The 26,140-nt window shown below is 41.4% G+C and overlaps 1 protein-coding gene across 1 annotated transcript in view; it reads right to left on the bottom strand.

Annotated features, from left to right (window-relative positions):
• Positions 1-26,140, bottom strand: part of PIGL (phosphatidylinositol glycan anchor biosynthesis class L) — a 154,589-nt gene that overhangs the window by 40,853 nt on the left and 87,596 nt on the right. The window contains 1 exon segment of the mRNA XM_044673011.1: positions 1,416-1,511. Within this exon segment, the coding sequence (XP_044528946.1) occupies positions 1,416-1,511 (96 nt within the window).

Below are 26,140 nucleotides of genomic sequence, written 5' to 3'. Positions count from 1 at the left end.
GAAACAAGGTACACCATGAGATCAGAGGGCAAAAGTCACTCCTGACTTGGACAGAGAGGCACTCAGGGATGAGGTCCGAGTCAGACTTTACTGGGCACTTACTGGTAGGAGAAGACTGCTAGACTTGTAGTCCATAGATGTGGATTTAAATCCTGGTTTCAACATTTAATAACAGTCAGTGAATAAGTCATGTCATTTTTGTACCATGGTTGTATTACCTAACCAATAGGCTTGTAGCAAGGAAAACCCTTTGGAAACTTTAAAAGTGCCACAGAAATGTTGCTGTTCAATTGAACACGGGCTAAGCAGTACTCATTAGTATCTTGCTTGATACTTGCCTGAATGGTAAGGGATAGGCAATGGGGGTTAAGTGACTTGCTCAGAGTCACACACTGACTTGATCAGTTTTGTGGGAAAAAAACCCCCACAAAAAACCAAAAAACAAACAAAACAAAGCCCCACAAAAATATTTGCTAGTTGCAGAAAACCAGGGGCAATGGGATGTGAGCACATGTGAAGGGGGTATAATAATTAGAGTTCTGGATTTGAAGTTGGAAAGATCTGACTTAAAATTCTACCTCTGACACTTAGATGAGTCACCAATAGCATCCTACCTCTCTGAGTTCTCATCTGTAAAAAGGGGATAATAATTCTTTTTATACTTGGCCCATAGGACAGTTGTGAAGCTCAAATGAAATAGTGTATATATAGTGCTTGGCAAATCCGGAGGAGTTATTGTATCTATATGTCACTTACTTTAACCTTATTAATCTGTTATTATTATCCAGGGCCATTCATCTAGTGAAGAAGAAGGTAAGGAGTCTGGGTATCTTCTGGTACAGTCATGTTCAATAAGAACTATGGAAAAATGGAAGGGGATAACAGAAACTCCAGTTTCACTGGGAAATCATGAAGCCTCTTTCTCTTCTTTTCTATTAAACCCTTATTGTCTGTCTCAGAATTGATACAGTGTATTTGTTCCAAGGTAGAAGAGTGGTAAGAACTAGGCAATGGGTGTTAAGTGACTTGCCCAGGGTCATTCATTGAGCAAGTATCTGAGGCTAGATTTGAACCCAGGTCCTTCTGTCTCTAGACCTGGTTCTATCCGATGAACCACCTAGTGTCTTTCAATGAAAACCCATGAAGTTGACTGAATGATGGGACAGTACAATATTTTCTTCTCCCAATAAATCTGGGAGGCAGGAGTATCAACAGGATTTTCTCCATTTTATAGATAAGGAAACTGAGGCTTGTTGCCTAGGCTTACACCTAGGGATGCTGGCTCCAAGTTCAGAGATCTTTCTATATCTATAATACTATCCTATATCTATATCCAGGAGTCTAAACAAACCTTGCAGACGTGAACAGTAGGGTAAACTGAGTTCCTGGGCTTTGTCAGCTAGGTTTATATTTACATTACCAGATTAATGTTATTGGCCTCGATGTATGTCTGGAGAAAGGTAGCCACGAGCTCTGGGTTCCACTCTTCATTTGGGTCGTCTGGGAGTTGTCTGAAAGAGAGAAGCACAGTCAGACTGAGTGGCCTCCTGGTGAGTCTTTACTGAGGTAAGCCTTTTGGAAGGCTTCTCTCATGTGTCACCATGGTGAAGAGGTAGTGAGATCACCAGAGGTGATGCCAGTGAAGAATATGTGGTCAGGTCCTACTAAGCTGGACAGACTTTGAGCATGACAGACTCGGTCTTTACTAATAGGACCAACTCACCTAAGCTCAGCAAAGCTCAGCACCAGAAAGCTGACCAATAGGACTAAAGATTGGATCTATGTTGTACAAAGGGGATTCTCACATGAGAAAGCTTCCTAAGTCAATGCAACCTGCAGGCCTTGAAAGCTGTTTACAACGCTGAGGCATTGAGTGACCGACCATGTAGCCAGGACACATCAGAGGTAGGCTAGATTTTCCTGGCTTTGAGGTCAGCTGTCCATCCACTATACCACACTATCTTTTTTATTTATTTTGAATATTTTCCTTTGGTTACATGATGCATGTTCTTTCCCTTCCTTCTTCCTTCCCCACTCCTGGAGCCGATGAGCAATTCCACTGTGTTATACATGTATCATTGATCAAAACCTATTTCCATATTTTTACTAGTTGCAATAGGGTGATTAGTTAAAGGCAAAATCTCCAATCATATACCCATTGAACCATGTAATCAATCATATGCTTTTCTTCTGTATTTCTACTCCCACAGTTCTTTCTCTGGATCACACTATCTTTTATTAAAAGACAAAGGATAGGGGAAGCTGGATGGCTCAGTAGATTGAGAACCAGACCCAAAGGAGGTTCTGAGTTCAAATCTGATCTCAGACACTTCCTAGTTGTGTGACCCCTGAGCAAGTCACTTCACCCCCATTGCCTAACTTTTACTGCTCTTCTGCCTTGGAACCAATACACAGCATTGATTCTAAGGCAGAAGGTAAGGATTAAAAAGAAAGGCAAAGGATAGCCTTTCACATGTATAACAAGTATCATATTCCACAAGTTTCCTCTCTGTACAGAGCACAGAATGGCTTGCCCCCTGTCACCCAGCTGGTACGTATCAGAGGTAGGATTTGAATTTGTGTCTTCCTGGTTCCAAGAGTAGCTCTCTAGTCACCATACCCCAGCAACATTAATGTGGGGCACAATGACTCATAAAGACTGTCTACCAGCTGTGACAATGAAGAGCGTGCTTCTACTGGTGAGATGATAGATTGCTAACACATAGAAGAAGAGCTCTCAACTCAGCCCTGTGAAAGATGCCACAGGGCTTTGGGAGAAACAGAAGCTAAGGTCACAGGCCATAGGCTTAGTGATGGATGGGAACACAGAGCTCATCTGGTCAAATTTCCTTCTTTTAGGGAGGAGGACAGAGGCCCAGAGCAGAATAGTGACTTGCTACACAGGGCCTCTAATTCCAAATTCAGCACTTGCTACAGCGTCTCACACTGTTCCTGCTTAATAAGGAGCTTCCAATCTAGCTGGAGAAATATGAGACTCCCAGAGATCAGTATCAGATGGCATCAGGACTACATACTAGACTTTTATTTTCCAGGTTCTCAAGTATCGTGGAGCTGTAGTGTGGCTACACTGGATGAATTGTCCTCATGGAGGAGAGGGGCTTAAAGATGGCCCTTGTAGGATGCAGGATTGATAAGCAGAGAAAAGTGGGGAGGTGACTTCAGCAAGGGAAACAGTATGAGCAAAGCTGCTCAGGTAGGAATGAGCATTGCATTTTGGTGAGACCATGGAAGGATCCCCTCACAATTGAACTCAATATTCCCAGCTGTTTCCTTTGTAATCAGGAGCCACCATCATCATTTCTGAAAGAGAAAATCAGGGGGAAATGAAGTAGCACAGTAGACAGAGTGCTGGGCCTGCAGTCAGGAGGATATGAGTTCAAATCCTAGATGTGTGACTTCCTAGATGTGTGACTCTAGGCAAATCTCTTAATACATTTGCCTAGCCCTTGCCCTTCTTGTCTTGGAGTTTTTATTAAGAAAGGGCTTGAAAAAAATAAGAGAGAGAGAGAGAGAGATTCAGTAGAAAGAGGCTCCAGTTTCCAGAAGATAGGATTCCATTTTGTTCTGACAACTGATTGGCCGTGGGGGTTGAGGATGAAGAGAAAAAAAGTTAAGAATCACTGAGGTTATGAACTTGAGTGAAACTAGTGCCCCTCGGAAGTTTGGGAGGTTTGGGGAGGCTAGGGGGAAGATAATTAGTTGTGTTTAGGACAATGATTTTTCTATGCATAAAGGCCATCTCAGTAGAGATGTGCTACATTGAACTTGTTAAAATTCAAATTCTCTGTAGACTTTAATATAAATAGTGGAAGTGGGTTGGGAGAGAGAAAAGGTACATAACCACATGGTTGGTTGCCTAGCTCACCTGAGCTCACTGCATGTCACATTCACTCCCACTGCTTCCTAGGAAAGAGGTGCAAAATTCCTTGATCTGTAACTTATAACTCCAGTGATATCACTTTTTCTGGGACTCCCTGCTTGGACAGACTTGACCCCAGTCCAGGTCAGAGGCCAGTCTTCCAGATGCCAAGAGTCATGTGGGACAAGAGGCAAGGGTCTTCTAAGAGACCAGGGAGCCATAAGGTGTCCTCCTTATACAGATAAGGCCTCAGGCCTTGTTCTTAACCCAATCAAAGGGAAGGAGTGAAACTGAAATGGATTTTTAAAACTTTCCTTTTGAAAAGGAAAGAGGGGGTATAGATTTATGTTAAACTAGAGTGCAGAGGTCAGGGCTTGGCCACAGATATTTGAGTATCTTCTGTATAGATGATTTAACCTATGAAGGTTGATAAGATCCCTAAGGGAGAGAGAAGAGAAAGAGAAAAGGTCCTGAATCTGAAGCCCTCCTCTACTCAGGGGCTGGGAGACAGAGGATGAACTTTTTTTTAAAAAAACCTTTCCCTTCTATCTTAGAATCAACACTAAATATTGATTCAAAGGCAGAAGAACGGTAAAGGCTAGGTAACTGGGGTTAAGTGACTTGCCCAGGGTCACACAGCTAGGAAATGTCTTAAGCCACATTTGAACCCATATCCTCTTGACTCCAGGCTCAGTTCTTTATACAATGAGCCACCTAGCCAATCCACAGATGATGAACTTTTAAGAACTTTTAAAATGAGTGCTCAGCAGAGAGCCAGGAGGACAACAGAGTCAAGGAAGCTCAAGGACTAGAAAGTATGAAGAAAGTGATGCTGGTTAACAGTGTTAAAAAGCTGCAGAACTCACGGAATAAAGAGATTAAGAAAAGGCTACCAGATTTAGAAATTAGACCTCATTGGTAACCTAAAAGAGAGCTATTTCCACCTAGTGATAGGGTTGGAAACCTAATTATAAAGGGCTAAGAAGAAGGTAGATGATAAAGAATTGGGAGCAGAGAGAATAGGTGACTTTCTGGAAGCTCGATGATGAAAGGGAAGAGAAATATAGGAGGAGAGCTTGAGGGATGGCACTTCAAGTGAGTTTTTTAAGGATGGGAGACATTTGGGTTTGTAGGCAGTAGCAAAGGTGCTGATAGAAATGGAGGGGTAGGAACTAAGAGAAAGGAATGAGTGACATGAGATCATAAGCACAAATAGAAGGGTTGGCCTACATAAGAGCTGCTTCTTCCTAGAGCCTGAAGCAAATGTGGATAAGGCAGGCGAAGCTATAAAGGAGTTTTGAGGGGTGCAGAAAGGAAGATGAGGGAGATTCACAATGGATGACTTTGTCAGTAAAGTAGGAGGTGAAGATCATCTCCTGGGAGACAGGAAGGCTAGAAGGGATGATGTGGGGAGCTGGAGGAGAGAGGAGAAGGTTTAGAAGGGTATGGGGCATTTTATCCTTTTTGTCATCCCCATTCTTCCTATATATGTCTGTTTCTGTATCCCTCCTCATTCCTCTTTGGCCTCTGTCTTCCTCCTCTTCTAACAAAATGATCCTTAAGACTTTTCTATGTTACCCTTTCCACCTGTCTTTCCTATCTTTTTCCTTCCACTTCTCCTTGTTACCCTCAATACATAATTAAGACATACTTTGATATAATTGCTGAATTTATTCAATCAAGTTTTCCTTTTCCTGTTCTTAATTTAAAAATTGGGTGAGTTTAATCTTTTCATAATATCAGAGGATTTGGTGCTGGAGGGAGGCCTTAGGGATGGTCTTATCCCATAGCCTCATGTTAGAGAGGAGGAAGTTGAAGCCAGGAAATGGAAGCAGCTGGCCAGATGTCACACAGGTAATAAGAGCACTTGAAGGACATCATGCTATCTTCCCTCTCATTGTCAGTCTTCCCCTACAAAAAACTTATGCCATAACTAAATCAAGTTGTTTTTTACTCCCTCATGGCTTTTGATGTATTTTTCTGTGTTAGGGGCCTCCCTAAGTCACAAAAAAGCAGGAAATTTCTAGGTAGGGACAATGGGATCTTTTCCTAGCAAAGTTTCCAGCTGAATTCATTTATCCCTCTGACCCCAAGACCAGAGCATAGTTCTCTCACTCTTGAATGGTGTGGCATGAACAACTGAGGCAGCAACTTTCCCTTGAAAGATGAGGTTGATGGTTTTTTACCCAGAAGGTCCCTCTGGCCAACAGCAACAATGGAGCTTAGAAAAAAAGAAAATTTACCCACGGAGAACAGAAAATGGTGGCGGTGATGGTGGTGGTGATAAAGGGACAACAAAAAGGAAGGCTTTTGCCACAAAGTAGCTAGCCTGGGAGCCAGGAGATTTGACTGAAAATATTGGCTTAGCTACTAGTTACAAGTGTTTGGGCAAGTCACTGTCCCAAGCTCCTCTGTGGGCCTCATGTTTCTCCACGGTAAGATGAGGGGATTGGTCTAGACTCTAGATGATTTTGCCCTGAAATGCTGATTCTCTCTCTGGATCTTTATATTACTCTCAATTGTGAGATGTGAAGAAACTCAATTCAAAAAGCATTTATTAAGTGCTTCCTATATGCCAGGCAGGCACTGTGTGAGGTGCTGGGGATGCCATGGGAAAGACAAAAATGATCTTTTCTCTTAAGAAGCTGACATGCCATTGGGGTGGGGGTTGTGGGTTGAGGGAGGAAGCAACACACACATAAATAAGTAAATACAAAATACATATACACAATTAAATCAGATCACAAAGCAGATCATCCTAAGCATTTTTTTAAACCCTTACTTCTGTCTTAGAGTCAATACTGTGTATTGGCTCCAAGGCATAAGATACGTAAGGGGCAGGCAATGGGGGTTAAGTGACTTGTCCAGGGTCACAGAGCTAGGAAGAATATGAGGAGAGATTTGAACACAGTTCACTGTGGGTTCACCCAATGTGCTAGATGTCTTCCTTTCTTTCTTGTAATCTTTTAAAGTCAATAGAACACTCAGGCTGTCTACCTTTAAGCCTACATCTTTCCCACACGACTAGCTGGTCTCTTGTTTTTACAAAATTTCACACATGATGTCCCTCTGCAGTCCTTATTGTGTTTCTCTTTCAGTCTGCCCACATCCACCATGCTTCTTTCCATTGCCTTTGGTGTGATGGTTATTTTTAATTCTTCATTCCATAGTTTACAGCCACAGAATACTGATGTGCTATTGGCATTGAAAAGATGGACCTTTGTTTTCAGGCAAGTTTGAAATCATTCAAAGAGCTCTATAATTTCCTGAAGGCAATTCAGACTCCTTTCCTCTTCCTAGGTTCAACTCATTCTCCATCTGTTACCGTAAATCCCAAGTTCTGTATAGGTTGTTTATCTAATTTCATTTCATGACCTGGCCAATATCTATTTTTCATCCATTTGATTTTTCCTATGTCGATGGCTAAGCCAAAATATTGTGAGTAGTTGTGAATCTTTTCCAAGAGGTTCTTTAGTGTTTTAAGGCTTGATGTGCAATGCCATCTACAAAGGATAGCACCTGGAGGATCTTAACATCCATCATGGAGAATTACTTCTTCGACTTGGATTTTGCAGTAGATTTGCTTCATGACAAAGGCAAAGTGAGCATACTTCCATCTTCTATGCCTCTCCAGATATTTATGATGAAAAGTTCATCCAATAAAGTCATCTCAATTGTCCTGACTTTCTAGGATTTGGGGAACTTGTTGAATGAATAAGAGAACCTCACCGAAGAAGCCTTTAAAGTGTTATCTTATTCTCCTGAATCAATCTCTCTCTCTCTTTTTTTAAGTAATCAAACATAGTAGAATCTTTTATTCTCTACAGCTTCTAACCAATTCTGTGATGCTATCGTGGCAACCCATAAAACACAACATATATACATGCATGTATATATACTATACAGATAACATATATTTGTACACATACACATATAATAGCAGAGTGGGAGATGAAAAGAGAAGAGGGAGGGATGGGGTAGTTTGGGGCAGAGCAGGTTTTAACTAGTTTGCACAGATAAAGGTCACTCTAGTTCTGTGGAAACCAAGTCTTCAGAAATCCGTACAAATCCAGTCCCCCTAAGGGGAATGGGAAAATTAACTCTTTGCATGCTTGAAAGCAAGAATGTTGAGTCATGAAAGTGCAGCTGGGTAATTTTCCACTAAAAAAGGGGGGGTGGGGTGGGGAGAGTAGGATCCTATGGGCAACAACTGTTTTGCAACCTAGAAAGATTTGATCAACACAGCCTTCCATAATTACTTAACTTTTCTTGTGTGTAGAAGTTCAAAGATAATTAGAGCTTAAAGGACTCTAATTGGCTCTTCTGCTTCCAGTCCCTTCTCTTCCCTATCACTCCACACAGCTACCAGACAATCTTAAAACACCGATATGACCATGCCACTCCATGGCTCGTAGGTCTTCTGTGGCTCCCTACTGTCTAAGACAAAATCCAAAAACCTCAGCCTGACATTGGGAGCCTTGCACAGTCTGGTCTCTACCTACCTCTCCAGTCTTATTTTGTATTACCCCCTTAACATTCTGTTCTTATGAAAGTGGCCCGCCTGCTATCATTCCCTGTACCCCACAGTCGAGTTTGTACACCCATGCCTTTGCACAGGTCATCTCTTATATCTAGAAAGCACTCCCTCTTTACCTCTGTTTCTCTGTCAGTTAGTATGCATTTATTAGGTGTTTATGCCAGGCAGGATGCTAAAGGCAGAGGGCATATACAAAACCCTAAATGCCCAATCCCTAATTTCCTTCAAAGAGTGGATCACTGTTTTTTTTCCCCCCAACGTGTCTTCCTAATCTTCCCTTGCTGCAGCTGGTAGATTTCTCTCTTGACAATCATTGGTATTACTTTGTATTTGCCAACACGTATATGTTATACTGCCCCTAGTAGAATGTAAGCTCCTTGAGGGCAGGGGCAGTTTCTGTTTTTGAGAAGTTGTTTTTGTCCTTATAGCCCCAACACCTAGCATTGAACTTTTTTTTTAAAACCCTTACCTTCTGTTTTAGAAGTGATACTTAGTATTGGGTCTAAAGCAGAAGAATAATAAAAGCTAGGCAAAAGGAGTTAAGTGATTTGCCCAGATCACATAGCTAGGAAGTGTCAGAATCCAGCTTTGAACCTGGGACCTCCTATCTCCATACCTGATCTCTGAGATCCACTGGACTACATAGCTGCCCTAGCCTAGAGCACTTAATAAATGTCTGGAATTTTTGTTGTAAGAGACTTTAGAGATAATAAAAATCATAAATCATGATTTGTGTTTCAATTTATCAATGCATTTGACTATCTCCATTTTAGAGATGATGAAACTGTGGGCTAGAGAATGTGAGGTACTCCAGGTTCATGGATTATCTCCCCAATGCCTTTAAAACAAGGGTCATGGTTTGGACTTCTGAAGCCTCCATAGAACTAGGCACAGCATGGAGTAAATACCAGATCTTGGTAAAGGGTCTGAATAGAATCACAGGATGACAAGATGAGAATTCTAAGTCACCTTGGACACAACCTAGAAGGGATAGGAAGGGGTGTTATGAAACAAGATTGTGCCATAAGTAAGAGGGGCTCTACAAACAATCTCATTGGTGTTCTCCATAAAGTAAAAAGCGTCATCCATGGAGCTGAGGCTAGAAATGGCATCTTTCATCTTCAAAGGGTTTTCCAAGTATGCATAGATACATGCATCCATCCATCCTCTTGGCATCACTGAAAGGTGAAATGATTATTCTGAGACGCGTTTTTGTCCTCAGTCAAATGTGGGGTTGAATCAGGTGATCTCTAAGCTCCCTTCTACAGCTGACAATAGGGTCAAGAATATTAGTCTAGGGGCAGCTGGGTAGCTCAGTGGATTGAGAGCCAGGCCTAGAGACAGGAGGTCCTGGGTTCAAATCCAGCCTCAGACACTTCCCAGCTGTGTGACCCTGGGCAAGTCACTTGACCCCCATTGCCTACCCTTACCAATCTTCCACCTATAAAGTCAATACACAGAAGTTAAGGGTTTAAAATTAAAAAAAAAAAAAAAGAATATTAGTCTAATGGGAATGTGGCCTCTTGTATGGTTCTCACTGCTTACGCAATTAGACTGAAGTGAGCCCTTTCTGAAGGGGACCCTGCTGCAGGCCTTTCCTGCCATTTACATGGAGGAAATAGCAATGTCAATTCTGTAATGAATTAAGAACTCAGTTCTTGGTTTCTGGGTTTACTTTTAAAGCCTCATTGAGTAATTCCCAGAAACAAGAAGTCCAAAGATCTTAGCTGCAGACCAGTTAGCCCACTCCACGCAATCTTACTGTTTGTCTAACATGGTTATCCAGCATTGGCTTAAAATTCCCTGGGTTAGGAATGAACCACCACTCCTTAAGGCAGCCCATCCCAAGGCTTGCTGTTGTTGTGTTGTTTCAGTCATAATTGACTCTTCGTGACCCCACGGAGTTTTTCTAGGTAGACACTGGAGAGGTTTGCCATTTCTCCAATTCATCTGACAGATGAGAAAACTGAGGCAAAGAGGATTAAGTGACTTGCCCAGGTTCATAGAGTTAGTAAGTATTTGAGGTCACATTTGAACTCAGGGAAATAAGTCTTCCTGACTCCAGGTCTGGCACTCTATCCACTGTACCATCTAGCTGCCCATCCCAAAGTCATGAAGTTCTTATTTACCTCAAGCTTAAATTGGTCACTTTGCAGCTTTAACCCTATTATCCCTAGTTCTACCCTCTGGGGCCAACCAGAATAAATTTCTAGTTCTTTCAAATGATCCTCCTATGCAGTATCCTCAAGGCTCTTTACCACCCAGGTTGTTCTTCTCTGGATACTCTCCAACTTATTAATGTCCTTCCTAATATATGGCACCAGGAAATGAAGACAAAATTCCAGGTGTAGTCTGATCAGGTATCTTGGGCAAGTTACTTCAATTCCCTGGGCTTCAGTTTCCTCATCTGTAAAATGAGGAAGTAGGACTGGATGGTCTCTGAGGTCCTTTTCAGCTCTAAGTCTATGATCCCATAATCCCAAGACCTCTGCCCTGAGATACTATTCCTCTCCTGGTGTGGCCTAATTTTGAATTAGTTTTCTTGGCTGACGTATCACTAGGCTGACTAATATTAGGCCAATGAAAATCCCCAGATCATTAGAAAGGGAAAAATCCCCAAACAGGCCAGATGAGATCATGTTGTTAACAATGAATAACCTACTCTGGTCTGGCTCATCTCCTACCTCCCAGGCTTATTCACTTCTACCATCTTGGTTTATAGAGTTATTTCTTTTACTTGGAATCCTCCACCTTCATCTAAATCCCATTCATCCTTGAAGGCTCAGTTTCAGTCCTAGCTCCTACTGTATTAAGTTATTAATCCTATATTACACTACCCAAAGCTTTTCCAGAGTATGCCAGTCTGGACTCTAACATAGTCTGAACCCACATGATTTAGCACATCCTCAGCACTGTCTTTGCATTGGCATCACTCAGTTTCTCTCTCCTTCTGCTTCTAAAAAGACTATAAAACTAAAGATAGAAGAAGCTGTGACTTGTTCTTTTTTTGCTATCGCCTAGAAAGTGACAATAGTAATAATATCTAGCATTTTACCTGCTTTTTGACTCAATTTGATGAATTAATGAATCACCTACTGTGTGCAAATCAGTCACCACACATTATTAGGTACCATGTAACAGACATTGTTCTAGGTGGTAGAGAATATTTCTTTGACTCCAAAGCCTTTTTCCTCAATAGATGGTCCTCCTTCTAAGCCCTCTGTTTAGCACTGGGCTTTTCTAACTCTATAATGAATTGGTCATTTGTGTATTTACTTGTCTATGTTGCTTTTTAGCCCCCCACTTGGACTGCGAGCTCCCTTAGGATAAGACATAAATGAGTCTGAATGCGTGTTTGCATGGGGTCATGGGATCTGAGATTTAAAGCTGGATGAGAGTTTGGGGGTTATCTAATCCAATTCCCTTATTTCAAAGTTGAGGATATGGAAGCTCAAAGAGATTATAAGCCCAAGATCATATAGGTAATAAGTAATAAAGCAGGGCTTCAAACTCAAATGAGGCCATCTTCCTACTCTGGCTGACTGTCTCCTCTGTCCATCTCCAAACCTGGGGCTCTGAACATACACAGTCTGTGCTTTTTAAAATCCTTTGTTTTATTACTGTATTATATGTTAGTTCTGCAGTTCTTCTTATCTCTGCCTCTTGGCATCCCTGGTTTCCTTCCAGTGCCATCTAAAATCCCATCTTCTGCAGGAAGCTATTCCCAACCCCTCTTAATTCTAGTGCCTTCCTTCTTTTTTTCTTATGTATAGCTTGTTTCCTATATATAACCTATAAACAAATAGACATATTTATTTACTTGTGATCTCTCCTATTAGATTGTAGGTCCTTGGAGGGAGGGGCTCTCTTGTCTCTTTTTATATCTGGGTGCTTAGAATAGTCCCTTGTACACAGTAGGTACCTCATAACTGCTTACTAACTGATTTACTGACTGACAAGGAGACTGGCTTTTAATTAAATCATATATTGTACATATAATCATCTCAACTGATTTTCACTGGGGTTAGGTCCTATTTTGCAAATGAGAAAACCGAGATAATATACAATATATTAAGCTATCCAAAAATCACATAATTCAATTGAACAAACATTAATTAAACCAGACTCTATGTAGGGCACTGTGCTAGGCTGCAGGAGAGAAGGAAGAATGAGCATTTTTATAGTACCCACTGTGTGCCAAGCCCTAAACTAAGTGCTTTTATAAATATTATCTGATTTGATCATCACAACAACCCTGGTAGTTCGGTTCTATTGTTATTATCAAAATTTACATTTGGGGAAACTGAGGTAAACAGAAGTTAAATGACTTGCCCAGGGTCCCATATCTAGTAAGTGGCTGAGGTCACATTTGAATTCAGGTCTCCCTGACTCCAGGCCCAGGACTCCATTCACTTGCATCACCTAGCTGACAGAGTGATTCTCCAACTAGCTCTGATGGGGATTAGGGGGATGGGGTGGTTCTCACGGAACAGGGAAAGAGAAAAGTAATGTGAACTCTTACAGTGTTGTTCTGCTACTTTTGAAGGCCAAGGTGTGGCTGATAGCAGGCCTGGGAGTGGGGCCAGAGATGTAGCCAGAAACTGGGCAGAGAACTGGAGGGTGTTGGGTTGGGATAGGGAGCCCAAATGAGCATGTGTGGAATGTTGGGCAGACACCAGACAAACAAGGAAGACTACTCCCAAGTATAATATAAAGGTCTGGTTGCAGTTCAGGCAGCAAGAACACCCAATAACAACATCTAGATTTAAGCATCGAGTTTAAAGTACATCTGGCTCAGAGTGCGAGGGTAGGTAGGGAGTGGGCAGGAGACAAGGTCCAGGAACTCTTAGATACACTGACACCCTTTACACGAGAGTGTGCTTGCTCTCAAGCTATTCCTCACCGTAGGTGGGCCTCATTGGCCAGAGCTAGCTCTGAATGCAGGCATTTGGGGTCTGAAAGGTTAAGCAGGCAGCCCAGCTCTCTGGAGGGCAGATAATGGAGGGAGCTCTAGGTGGTGATAAAGGCTTGAACATGAGCACATTCTCTGGAGAAGACTGGAGCTCCTTCCAGGAGATGTGCAGTCCCTTGTCATCCTGCCGATCATAGTGATGAAATGGGAAAGAAATCACAAAGCTAAGAGGGGCCAGAGTGGGGTAACAGTGCTGGGGAGCTGAACAGGAATTGGAGAGAGAATGGGGGAAAGGCCCAAAGTTGACAATAGTTAGATCCTTCCACTTGAGGACCCACACATAAAAGCATTAGGCATCATCTTGGAAACTATCTATGAAAATAATAGCCTGGCAAAGACACTGGTATTCACTTAGAAAGTTACCATTCAAAATAAGGAATCAATCAGGCAAGAAAAGGGCCTGCGTAAGCCTGCCAAGGCTTGATTCTGGAGGGTTAAAAGATTAACACGAGAACAATAAGAAGTTCTTTTGTCATTCTTCAGAGAAATTTTTGTTTTTTGGCCTTACTGTGGGTCTAGTTGTGGAAAAGGAAGCAATTTTCCCCCCTAAAGGAATAAGGGCATAGAAGGCTTCCAGGAATCGTGGGAGGAACTGATTCTTCATGACTTTCTTTCACTGGTCAGACTTTGGGAAGTTCAGATCCTACAGTGATATCTCCCAATGCATTCCAGTGAGACTTGGCATCTGAGGCCCTTCACATATTAGATCCTGAGCTTATCTCCCAATGCTACTTGCATAGACCTTTGGTTTTGATCTATCTGCACTTTCTCATTTGGCAATGCTGCCTTCTGCTTCAGTGTCTGTTCTATGGATGTTTGTTTCTTTTTTCCCTGAAAAGGCTGTATGGTATAGTGGAAAGAACATCATACCAAGAGTTGAAGGACCTGGGTTCAATTTTTAAAAAACCTTTACCTTCTGTCTTAGAATCAATACTAAGTATCTGTTCCAAGGCAGAAGGGCAGAAAGGGCTAAGCAATGGGGGTTAGGTAACTTGCTCAGGGTCACACAACTAGGAAGTGTCTGAGGTCACATTTAAACTCAGGACCTCCAGGCCTGGTTCTCTATCCTCTGAACTACCTAGCTGCTCCCTGGTTTTTAGACTCTGCTAGTTATAGGACCACAAATAAGCCACTTCTCTTCTCTGGGTCTCACTTTCCTTCTCTGTAAAGTGAGGGAAGACCTGGAGGAGAGAATTTCTTAAGGCATCTATAACCATGGCTGTAATGCTTTGTTCATTCTTCATTTATCAGATGCCTACCAGTCCCCACTGCCTCGTTTAAATCCCCCACATTCCATGAAGTCACCCTTGCCTTAGAGTTCACAACCAATTCTCCTTCTCAGTTCCCATGGTGCTTATTTTCTTGGTCATCATTCATTTGGCAGGTCTACCCATCTTGTTTCCCCAATTCATCTTTGAAGGAAGACACTATGCTTTAATTTTATTCTAACCCTAAATTTTGATTTTATTTTAAAATTTAAAATAATTTAAAAATGTCTAATTTATTTACTTATTTGTTTATTTTAATTCTAAACTTTATAACCCTCACCTAGTGCCCTGAACACTGTGGAAGCTCAATAGATACATTTGTTGGCTGACTGGTTGAAGAAGTCTTTTGTTTGGTTGGGGCCAGGTGGAGAACCGAGTGGGCCTTCTGCTACTATGTTCTAGGATCTCCATTTTTATGGCCTTAGGCTTTTTTGTGAGTGATTGGAATTGTTTCCTATCAAGTCAGAAATATGAGAAAGCAGGAAAGCTGTTTCTTTTGGGGTGCTAGAGAAGTCTGTAGATCCCACTGTGGATAGCAGGCTTCAGAACGTGGTGGTGGTGGGGGGGGACGACAATAATCTATTCAATACAATAAACTTTTATTAAGCATTTTCTCTGTACCAGACACACTGTGCTAGTAAAACAAAAACAAATATTCCCTGCCCTCAAGGACTTTACATTCTACTGGGGGAGTACACATATCAGTAAATACAAAGCAAAACCACATATTTTGGGGTGTGTGTGTGTGTGTGTGTGTGTGTGTGCGTGCGTGTGTGTGTGTGTGTGTGTGATAATTAAGACATTTTGTAGGAGGTGAGCACTTGAGAAGAGTTTATAATTGGACATAGAGATTCTAGGAGGTGGAAGTACAGTATCCCTTCCACATTATGGCTTTTTCTATCAGGTTTCGATATATCATGGGTTGGCACGAGAAATTAAATGGGAATTTGGGGTAGGTTTTTTGGAAGCCACAGATGACAGGTGAAGGCCAGCAGATGTCACAGAAAAGTCTAGAAACTCAGAAATGCATAAAGTATATGTATAATATTGTATAATAGCAATATGTTTTATCTTTTAATACCATAAATACACACAATTTCTTTTACTATAAACACCCAGGAAAAGAAAAAAGAAAAAATTCAGACTTCTCTGGCATGAAAAGAGGGTAAAAAGAATGTACAGGTATTTTCCAGATCATAGGGGCACTGTGGCCCTAATCCCTGCAATGTGGAAGTGATACCATATTTCAGAGAGGTTATGTAAAAAAGCAAGTAAACCAATATAGCTAGGACACAGATTCTTTGAACAAGAGTATAGTGAGACAAGGTGGAACCAGAATGCAAAGGATTTTAAATGCCGAAGGGGGAAGATCATTATTTTATTATTTTTTATATGCATAGTATCTAGTATATAGCAATGCTTACTACTTTGTCTATTCAAGATCTATCCATCTTTCTTTCTTTCTTTCTTTCTTTCTCTCTCTCTTTCTTTCTTTCTTTCTTTCTTTCTTTCTTTCTTTCTTTCTTTCTTTCTTTCTTTCTGTGGGAGAATTTAGGTATTTCCTTCCTTCCTTCCTTCCTTCCTTCCTTCCTCCCTCCCTCCCTCCCTCCCTTTCTTCTTATTTTTTATCACTCTATTTACTCATCCAACTAAAAGCAATAGAGAGCTTTGGAACTTCTGGAGAGAAGTGATACCATCAGTCATGCTTTATGAATATCAACTTTGTAGCTATGTAGGAGAGGGAATACAGGGAAGAAAGTTCAGGGAGACCATTTTGCTACTTATTGCTACTGCAATAGTCTATGCAAGAGGCAATAAGGTACTTGAAGTATGGTGATGGCAAGATGAGCACAAGAAGAGGGTGGAGTTAAAAATATTATAGAAGGGGCATCTGGGTAGCTCAATGGATTGAGAGTCAGGCCTAGAGACAGGAGGTCCTGGGTTCAAATCCAGCCTCAGACACTTCCCAGCTGTGTGACCCCGGGCAAGTCACTTGACCCCCATTGCCTACCCTTACCACTCTTCCACCAAGGTGCCAATACACAGAAGTTATGGGTTTAAAAAAATATTATAGAAAATATGATGGGAGAAAGGAAAAATACTATGCCACGCACTGGCATGCAGGGTATGGTCATACTATTCAACTGCCTCTCCCCCAGGGGTATCTTAGAAAGGCTAAAGTAATAAAGTTGGGAGGGAAGGGTAAGGGAGAAAGAACAGCTTGGAGTGGTGGGAAGGGATAGGAAACATGGGTTTTAGTTCTCCCTGCATCATTAATGAGCTAGGTCCTCATTAATGTACTTTATTGATTACATTAAATTAATTAAATTAATGTAAATTAGTTACATTAATGAGCTACGGTACTCATAAGCTAAGCCAGGTCTCATAACCTTTCCAGACCTAAGCTGATTTGTCTGTAAAACGAACATAGCTAGCTAAACCTAATGAGCTCTTCCAGTCTATGATATAGGACTACAAGACTTAAAAAACTTCTGAGCTCATTTAAAACATCAACCTATCAACCAATCAAAACATCAAAACAATCAACCATATGATGATTTTTTGCATATGTAGACATAAAAATACATATACACAGACATGTATATAAATATATAAAATTTTCCTCTCTACATATACATACACAGCATTATTTACAATGGGGAAGCACTAGAAGCTTCCCATTAAAAACAGAAGTAAAGTAAGGATGCTCCCTTTTCCCACAGTCATTTGACATGTCTATAGAAATGCTAGCAACAGCAAACAAGATAAGAAAAATAAATTTAATACATAAACATGGGCAAAGAGGAGACAAAATTGTCTCTACTTGCTGAAGAGGTTTATTTAGAAAACCCCAGAGAAACAGCAAATTGGATAATTAGTCATTTTCAGAAAAGTGGCAAAATATAAATAAATCCACAAAAATATCAACAGAACATCAACATAACAAAAATAAAAAAGAAAGAAAGAATAAAAAGAGAAATTCCACTCAAAATAACTATAAAATTATATAAAATACACAAGGAACAGAAATGATCATAACTTATCAAGGAATAGTCAAGACTTATAATACAATTATAAAATCCTTTAGGAAAGAGTGAAAAACTTAAACCAATCTAACAAAATTGATTTTAATATTTAAAATAATTTACAAATTTATTGGTATAACAACCAAATTATCATGGGGTATACTTTATGGAGCTAGACCAGTGATGGGCAAACTTTTTAAAGAGGGGGCCAAAGGAAAGGAAATGCTCATTGGTCAGTCTGTTTCTAAGGCAACTCTTTGGAAGTTTCATTGTATTGTATCCTACTCATTGTATTCATCAGATTAGGAATGATGTTACATGGCTGGATACAACATTTTAGGGGGCCGCATCTGGCCTGCCGGCTGTAGTTTGCCCATCACTGAGCTAGACAAATTAATAACAACATTTGTTGGAAGGAACAAAAGGTCAATGAAAAAAACCAAGAATGAACTAACAAATAGTGCTTCCAGACTTAAATTATATTTAAAGCAATAATCATCCAACACTATTTGGTACTGTTAAAAAATAGAAAGTAGATTGTAGAATGGATTATATAAATATATGAAAAAAGAAACAAACTCAATAATAACCCAGGATTCAATAAACTCCCAAAACACAAATTTCCTAGGGAAAAAAGGACAAGAACTATTGAGAAAACTAGAAAGCAATTCCTCAGGCAGAAATTAGGCTTAGACTACTATTAGAGGTCACGTAATAAAAAATATTTAGAAGAGAATCAAAATAGATATTTTTCATAGCTATGGTTATGGAAAAAGTCCTTAATGAAGCTAGGAACAGAAATTATTACAAAAAATCATAAATAATTTATATCATATGAAATTAAAAAGCATTTGCAGAACCAAAATCAAAGCATCTAGCATAAGAACAGAATTTTTCAATGGGGGGAAAAAAGAACCTTTGTATAAAATGTCTCTGGAAAGGATCTCATATTTAAGATATTCAAAGTACACTTGAACAGTAAATTAGTGACTTATACTGAATACTCCTGTATTTAAATACTACTGGAAGTATATAAATAAGATCAAGAATAATTTCTGGATGAATACATGGTCAAAGAACATGGAATTAGAAACTATGGTAGGGCAGCTGGGTGCTCAGAGATGGGAGGTCCTGGGTTCAAATGTGAACTCAGACACTTCCTAGCTGTGTGACCCTGGGCAAGTCACTTAGCCTCCATTGCTTAGCCCTTGCCACTTTTCTGCCTTAGAATCAATATACAGTATTGAGTCTAATACAGAAGGTGAGGGTTTTAAAAAAATTTAAAAAAATAGAAACTGTTAACAACCATATGAAAGATAGTTCCAAATTTCTATTTAAGAGGAAGGCAAATCAAAACAACTCTGAGGTTTTATCTCACACCAGCAAATTGGCAAAGTTGACAGAATTGGTATTGAACACATTGACTTTAAGCTATCTATGGAATACCCAGTTTGAGAAGCTCAGGAGGAGGCAGCTAGAAATGTGACTATAAAGAGAGGGCTAAGAAAGTAGTTCTGAGAATCATTAGCATGAGATGATCACGGAATGTATGGATGCTGATGAAATCACCAAGTGAAATAATAAAGCAGGAGAAGAGCAGACTTTGGATTTAAAGAACCATAGGATTAGATTCTAGAAGGGATATCAAAGGCCTTCTATGCCAACCCCCAAATGAATCGTGAATTCAGAAATCAAACCCTTTGAGTCCCAGTTCTGGTATTGATGGAGTAACAACTCTTCAGAGCTTCCGTTATATCATCTGTAAAATGGGGAGAATTATACATGTGCTATTTACATCACACAGTTGTTAAGAGGGTTGAAATAATGTAAATGAAAGTGCTTTGTAAGTGGAATGTGTTATGTAAATGTCATTGCTAGTTTTTCTTTAAAAAACAAACAAAAGATCCCAAACACCCAAATGAGCTAACCATAACAGTTTCCAGGAAACTGCTGCATCTGAGACACCAAACACTCTCCCCCAGGAGTGTCCTAAACTTGAGCCTGAGTCCCATGATGCTCTACTGGTTGTCTGAAGCCAAATATGGAGAGATTTTTTTCCTTCACTTTCTCCAACTGATGGCTTCTTATTCTCCCCTCCCACCCTCTCCAATGCAGTTGAGCTTCTAGACTGATTATCTGCCAGTATGTTCCCCAGCGCGCGCGCGCGCGCACACACACACACACACACACACACACACACACACACACACACACACACACACTGTTTTGTCTACCAGTGGTTTTGGGCCTATCAGTTCATTGCATTCCTTCACTATCTCCATTTGGTAGCTGGAGAGAAGGGGAAGAATAATTGAGTCTTAGCATCACCAACAGGAATGAGGAAGACATACCTTGGTCCAAGGTCATTCAAGGGTGGCCAATTCATGACCAGAGGGAAGTGGTTGGCCAACACCACCCGTTAGCCCGGCTCTTATCTTCTAATCTCAGCTTTCCCATGGCCCTAGCTGTTGTTGGCTCCCCCAGTCAGACCCTAGTGGAACAACATTTCTTCTCCTTAGCCCAAGGCTCTAGTTCTGGTGGAGAATGAAAAGGCAAAACTCTCAGCCCCTAGGGTGTGGTACTATGAATGTATATGTGTTAGTTATCACAGTCTTCCTTCCTTTTTTCCTTCTTTCATTTGACCCTTATCTTCTATCTTAGAATCAATATGGGCATGAGTTCCAAGGCAGAAGAGCAGTTAAGGCTAGGTAATGGGGGTTAAGTGACTTGCCCAGGGTCACTCAGCTAGGAAGGGTCTGAGGCTAGATTTGAACCCAGGACCTTCTCATCTCTAGGTCTGGATCTCCATCCACTGAGCCACCTAGGGGGGTCTCTGTCATTATCTTTCAACTGAATTGAATTATCTTTGCCTGGAATGACATTTTTTTCCCTCTTCTCTCCAACCCTCATCACTTACTCAAATCTGAATCTCCTTCTAGGGCCAGATCACTTCCTGTCCTACCATCCTCAAGAAACTTTCAGTGACTAAGTCAGCCTTTGTTGACCCCTCTCCCCTGAATTCTGACAGCCCAGTGTCAAAGGACTCCCAAGGAACCAGCTTCTTTTCCATCCCCAAAGTAGAAAGATACCCCCAGGTACAAAGCAGAGTCCTCAGAAAAACGAATTGGATTTTCGATGCCACTAGCCACAAAGGGAGAAATATAACAAGAATGACTCCTTTCTTCATAAAAGCTTCCCTATGGGCCCTTTGTCCTGCAGGACAACGCTACTCCATCCAGAACCAGTGACCAGGAAACAATCTTAGCATGAGCCTTTTCTTCCTTTGCTGATGCAAAAATCTGCATCAGATCTGCCCTGAACAGGATCACAGAGCAGTCTCTTGTTGGTGGGAGGCTGGCTGGGAGGCCAGCTGCAGAAGGAGCAGGTAGGCAGCTGCCAATGGGCAGGTAAGAGGGAACAATGCCTGCTGTATAGTGCTGGGAACAAAGGCAGCCTTTGTGTTTAGAAGAGAGCACCAGAGGGAGACTGGAGCCACCAGAGTAAAAGGAAAAAAAAGGGAACCGCAGGAAGAATTGTGCCTAATCCAGCTGGGTTCAATTCCACCTGCATTCTGTGTTTAATAAAGGTGAGCAGAGCTCCCAGGGCTACCAAGCAAACCCGGAAGGCAAATTCGGTGACTCCCCTCTCTGAAAGTTGGATTAGGAGATTTTAAAAATCTTTTTCCAACTCTGATATTCGGACACTGTGATAGATGTTTATTATATGTAGTCAGGGAGGTGGCTCCTCTGGGTGACATGGTTATCAAATTCAGAAAGACTTAGTGGCATGAAAGAATAGGTCAGGGGGCAGCAAGGTGACTCAGTGAATTAGAGTCAGGCCTGGAGACAGGAGGTCCTGGGTTCAAATCTGACCTCAGACACTTCCTAGTTGTGTGACCCTGGGCAAGTCACTTGACCCCCATTGCCTAGCCTTTACCACTCTTCTGCCTTGGAACCAATATACAGTATTGATTCCAAGATGGAAGGTAAGGGTTTAAAAAATAAAATAAAGACAATTTACTAGATATTTGTGATTTGGTTATACTTTCTGGCTAGCCTAGAAGTTCTAATACTAATATATTATATAGGGAGCTCCTTATTGTCCAGTCTAAACTTATCATCAGCTCAACATCTGGACTGCCTAGCCAGTGATGGGCAAACTACAGCCTGCAGGCCAGATGTGGCCCCCTGAAATGTTCTATCCAGCCATGGGACATTATTCCTAATCTGATGAATACAATGAGTAGGATACAATACAATGAAACTCCGAAAGAATCGCCTTAGAAACAGACTGACAGACGAACATTTCCTGTCCTTTGGCCCCCTCTTTAAGAAGTTTGCCCATCACTGCTCTAGACTCTTCCTAACTCTGGCTTCTCCTCTGTTGATCTTCCACTGGGGCACTCTGCATACATTATTCCATTTGACCTTCACAAGGAGCAGCCTGTCAGGGTATGTAGCCATGGCCTGAGTGGGCATTTATGGTTGGGGTCTGAGGTGCTGAATTTAGAGATTGCTGCAAACCCTTGTTGTGTGTTAAAACAGGAAGCTTCCAGATGACCGGTGTGAGCTTTTCTCTTGCCCCACTCTGTAGTCTCTGTTGCCTTCCCAGAGGATGGCCCCCCTTCATCTCAAATGAGGGTTTTTGTACCACTTGCTTGTAATGTATTTTGTGGCATTTGCCCCAGCCCTCAAAACTCTAGTTATGGCTCCGAAATCAGTCTTCTCCCCATAGTACTGGTAAAGAAACAGGTTCAGGGAACTCCTGGGTATGCTGGGGGAGAAGGTGGTGCAGCTAGCATCCTAAGATCATGGGAGAGGCCAGCGGTGCTGACAGCTCATCAAGTCCCCTTCTGGGACAAGATCTAGGATGGCACTGATATAGGCAACTCCTGGCTAAGGAAACTCCCTTTAACAATGCTGAGTGGCACCTTCTCTGCAACTGGTAGTTTTAAAGAGTTATCTAAAGCATTGAGAGATTAAGTGCCAAGGTCACACAGCCAGGATGTGTCAGAGATGGAAGCTGAACTCAGGTCTTCTTGGGTCATCTGAAGCCACCTCTCTATCCACTATCCCAAAGCTATCTCTTGTTTCTGGAATAATAGTAGAAAAACTTCCATTTTTTAGCTAAAGTTAGGATAAAATAGAAGGTGAATTAAAATGAAAGGTGAGCACACTGAGGGGTTCCCAATGAGACATCTGGCCAGTGACCTGGCTAGATCAGAAGGCATAATCCAGAATCCTCTAGCCGAGAAAGGGATGGGAATCTCCAGGGGGCATGGAGCTATCACAGTAATCTTAGCCCTTGCCAACATCACATTAGTGAGAGACAGCAGGGGCTAAAGACAGGAGGTCCTGGGTTCAAATCTGTCTCAAGACACTTCCTAGCTGTGTGACCCTAGATAAATCATATTTTAAGCCTCATTGCCTAGCCCTTGCCACTTTTCTGCCTTGGAACCAATATATAGAATAGATTCTAAAATGGAAGGCAAGGGTTTATTTAAAAAAAAAATCACATTGTTTCTTTCCAAGATTCACTTTCTTCCAAGTCTCATTCCCTACCTTTTTTCTGTCCCCATATTTAAATTAGTGGTTCTTAATGTGGAATATGAAATAAATGGGGGAATCTAGGGACCCTTTTTATACTTATTTTTAGCAACAATCTCTCTCCACACTTGTCCCCTTCCAGGGCTTGTTTCCTGTGAATGCTGAGGGGTAGTCCACGAAGCAAGCACACTCACTCCCAATCACCATTTATTCTGTAGTGGGAACCTACGGGGTCAAGGCCCTGAGCTAAGCTATCCTGGAAAGCATAAGCTACAGTTCTTCCTTGTCTTTATCCAGTAGAAACCAATAAGCATCAGTTAAGGGTGTCCTATCTGCCAGGCAAGTTTCAAACTCCAGTCTACAGTTTGCAGAGAAGGTGCTGATGTCTCTACACTGGAAGTTGTCTATATATCCATGAAATCCCTGGCCTGGTTCCCTCCCTCACTCTATAGACTGACTGATCCAAGTGCAGTCTGGTTCCAGGCTAAGCTTTGCCACAAAAGCCTAGAGACAGAGAGGTAGGGATGGGGGGGGGGGGAGGGAATCTCCTTATCTTACTGCCCAGCTCTAAAAAATCAAGATAGCATGGCAGGACATGGGGCTGGGGGGAGTGAATGGGATCGTCTGGCTTACTGGAAGGAAGGAGCTCTCTGGCCTCTGATGCTTGAATCCCTTGGCTACTGGGCCATTTCTCCATTCCATTTGTAACCACTTCTCAGTACCAGGTCATGTCCATTTGTTAAGACATCATGAAGGCATGGCTGTATTTAAAACTAGAGGTCTCAGCCATAGCACTGCTGGGTTTATACCCCAAAGAGATCATAAGGAAAAAGACTTGTACAAAAATATTTATAGCCGCACTCTTTGTGGTGGCAAAAAATTGGAAAATGAGGGGATGTCCATCAATTGGGGAATGGCTGAACAAATTGTGGTATCTGCTGGTGATGGAATACTACTGTGCTCAAAGGAATAATGAACTGGAGGAATTCCATGTGAACTGGAAAGACCTCCAGGAAGTGATGCAGAGTGAAAGGAGCAGATCCAGGAGAACATTATACTCAGAGACAGATACACTGTGGTACAATTGAATGTAATGAACTTCTCTACTAGCAGCAATGCAATGATCCAGAACAAGGCTGAGAGACTTATGAGAAAGTCCATTTGGGGGAAGAACTGTGGGAGCAGAAACACAGAAGAAAAACAACTGCTTGATCACATGGGTTGATGGGGATATGATTGGGGAGGCAGATTCTAAACCAGTGATTCCCAAAGTGGGCGCTACCGCCCCCTGGTGGGTGCTGCAGTGATCCAGGGGAATGGTGATGGCCACACTTTTTTTGTATTACATTCTATTCTGAGTTCAATAAATAGTTTCATAATTTCCAGGGGGTGCTAATATTTTTTCTGGAAAGGGGGTGGTAGGCCAAAAAAGTTTGGGAACCATTGATCTAAATGATTACCCCAGTGCAATTATCAATAATATGGAAATAGGCCTTGATCAATTAAAAAAAAAAAACAAAAAACCTAGAGGTCTGCGGTCCATCATCAGCCCCTCATCACAAGGGCTGTGTGACCCTGGGCAAGTCACTTAACTCCCACTGCCTAGCCCAGGGATGGGCAACCTTTTGAGCTTGGTGTGTCAAAATTCACCAAAAAAACAAGCATAATTTGGGTGGTGTGTCACTTTGAGAAAAAAAAACATAATTTCATGATATTTATAGTTTAAATAATAAAAATGTATCATTGTAATATATAGCTGTTCTTAATAAACCAAAACAGGTCAATTAATATAGGTAGAATTGTCATCTCTAGTGCACAGTGTCTACACTACACTACAGCAAATATTTCATCCTCAGCACGCGGACCCATGCTTCTCTGTATGTGGCCACGTGTCATCAAAAATGGCTACACGTGTTAGTGCTGACATGTGTGTCATAGGTTTGCCATCACCAGCCTTGCCCTTATTGCTCTTCTGCCTTGGAACCAATACATAGTATTGATTCCAAGATGGAAGGTAAGGGTTGAAAAAAAAAACACAACAAAGTAGGTAAGAGGCAGCTGGGTGACTCAGAGGATTGAGAGCCAGGCCTAGAGATGGGAGGTTCTAGATTCAAATCTGGCCTCAGACACTTCCCAGCTGTGTGACCCTGGGCAAATCACTTAGCCCCCATTGCCTACCCTTACCACTCTTCTGCCCTGGAACCAATAACATAGTATTGATTTTAAGATGGAAGGTGAGGGTTTAAGAAAAAAGAAGTAGATGTGCTTTTATCAATGGAAACAACATTTAAGAAGATGCATTGCCCATTGCTTTCAGCTGTCTCCTAAGAACCATGAAGCCTTTTCCATCTGGCATGCAGCTGAAACCTCTGGCAGGTGTGTGTGTTCTCCATTGGAGTATGAGTTCCTGGAGGGCAGGGATTGGTTTATTTGTTTATTTGTGCATCCAGGGCTTTGCACATAGTAATCACTTAGTAAATGCATTTTTCATTCATTTACTTTCTGGAAATGAACTAATAACAATAATCTGTTATTCAGATGGAAATATCATAATAATGCCAATGCCGATGCCAATAACAATGCAGGACACTGGCAGGAACAGTGGACTTAAGTCACAGGCAACAATAGGCAACCAGAATTTAAATGCTTACAATGTGCCACGTTCTGTGATGAGCGTGGAAGATTTTGGTTTTGTCACTTATGTAACTTTGGACAAGTCACAACCTCTCTAGGCCTCATATTTCTCATGTGCCAGATATCTCTCTCTACCTGTACTTCAATCTCTCTCTCTACATCTAGGTCTCCAACTCTAGATATTTAACTGTCTTTATATCTATATCTGACTCTAGAAATAACCTTCTTTATACATCTGTGTCTGTCTACCTCTGCATCTATCTATAGATCTACAACC

The sequence above is a fragment of the Gracilinanus agilis genome, chromosome 4 (assembly GCF_016433145.1).
Source record: "Gracilinanus agilis isolate LMUSP501 chromosome 4, AgileGrace, whole genome shotgun sequence".
Lineage (NCBI taxonomy): Eukaryota > Metazoa > Chordata > Mammalia > Didelphimorphia > Didelphidae > Gracilinanus > Gracilinanus agilis.
Note: the sequence above shows the minus strand (reverse complement) of the source record. Positions and strands in the feature narration are given on the sequence as shown.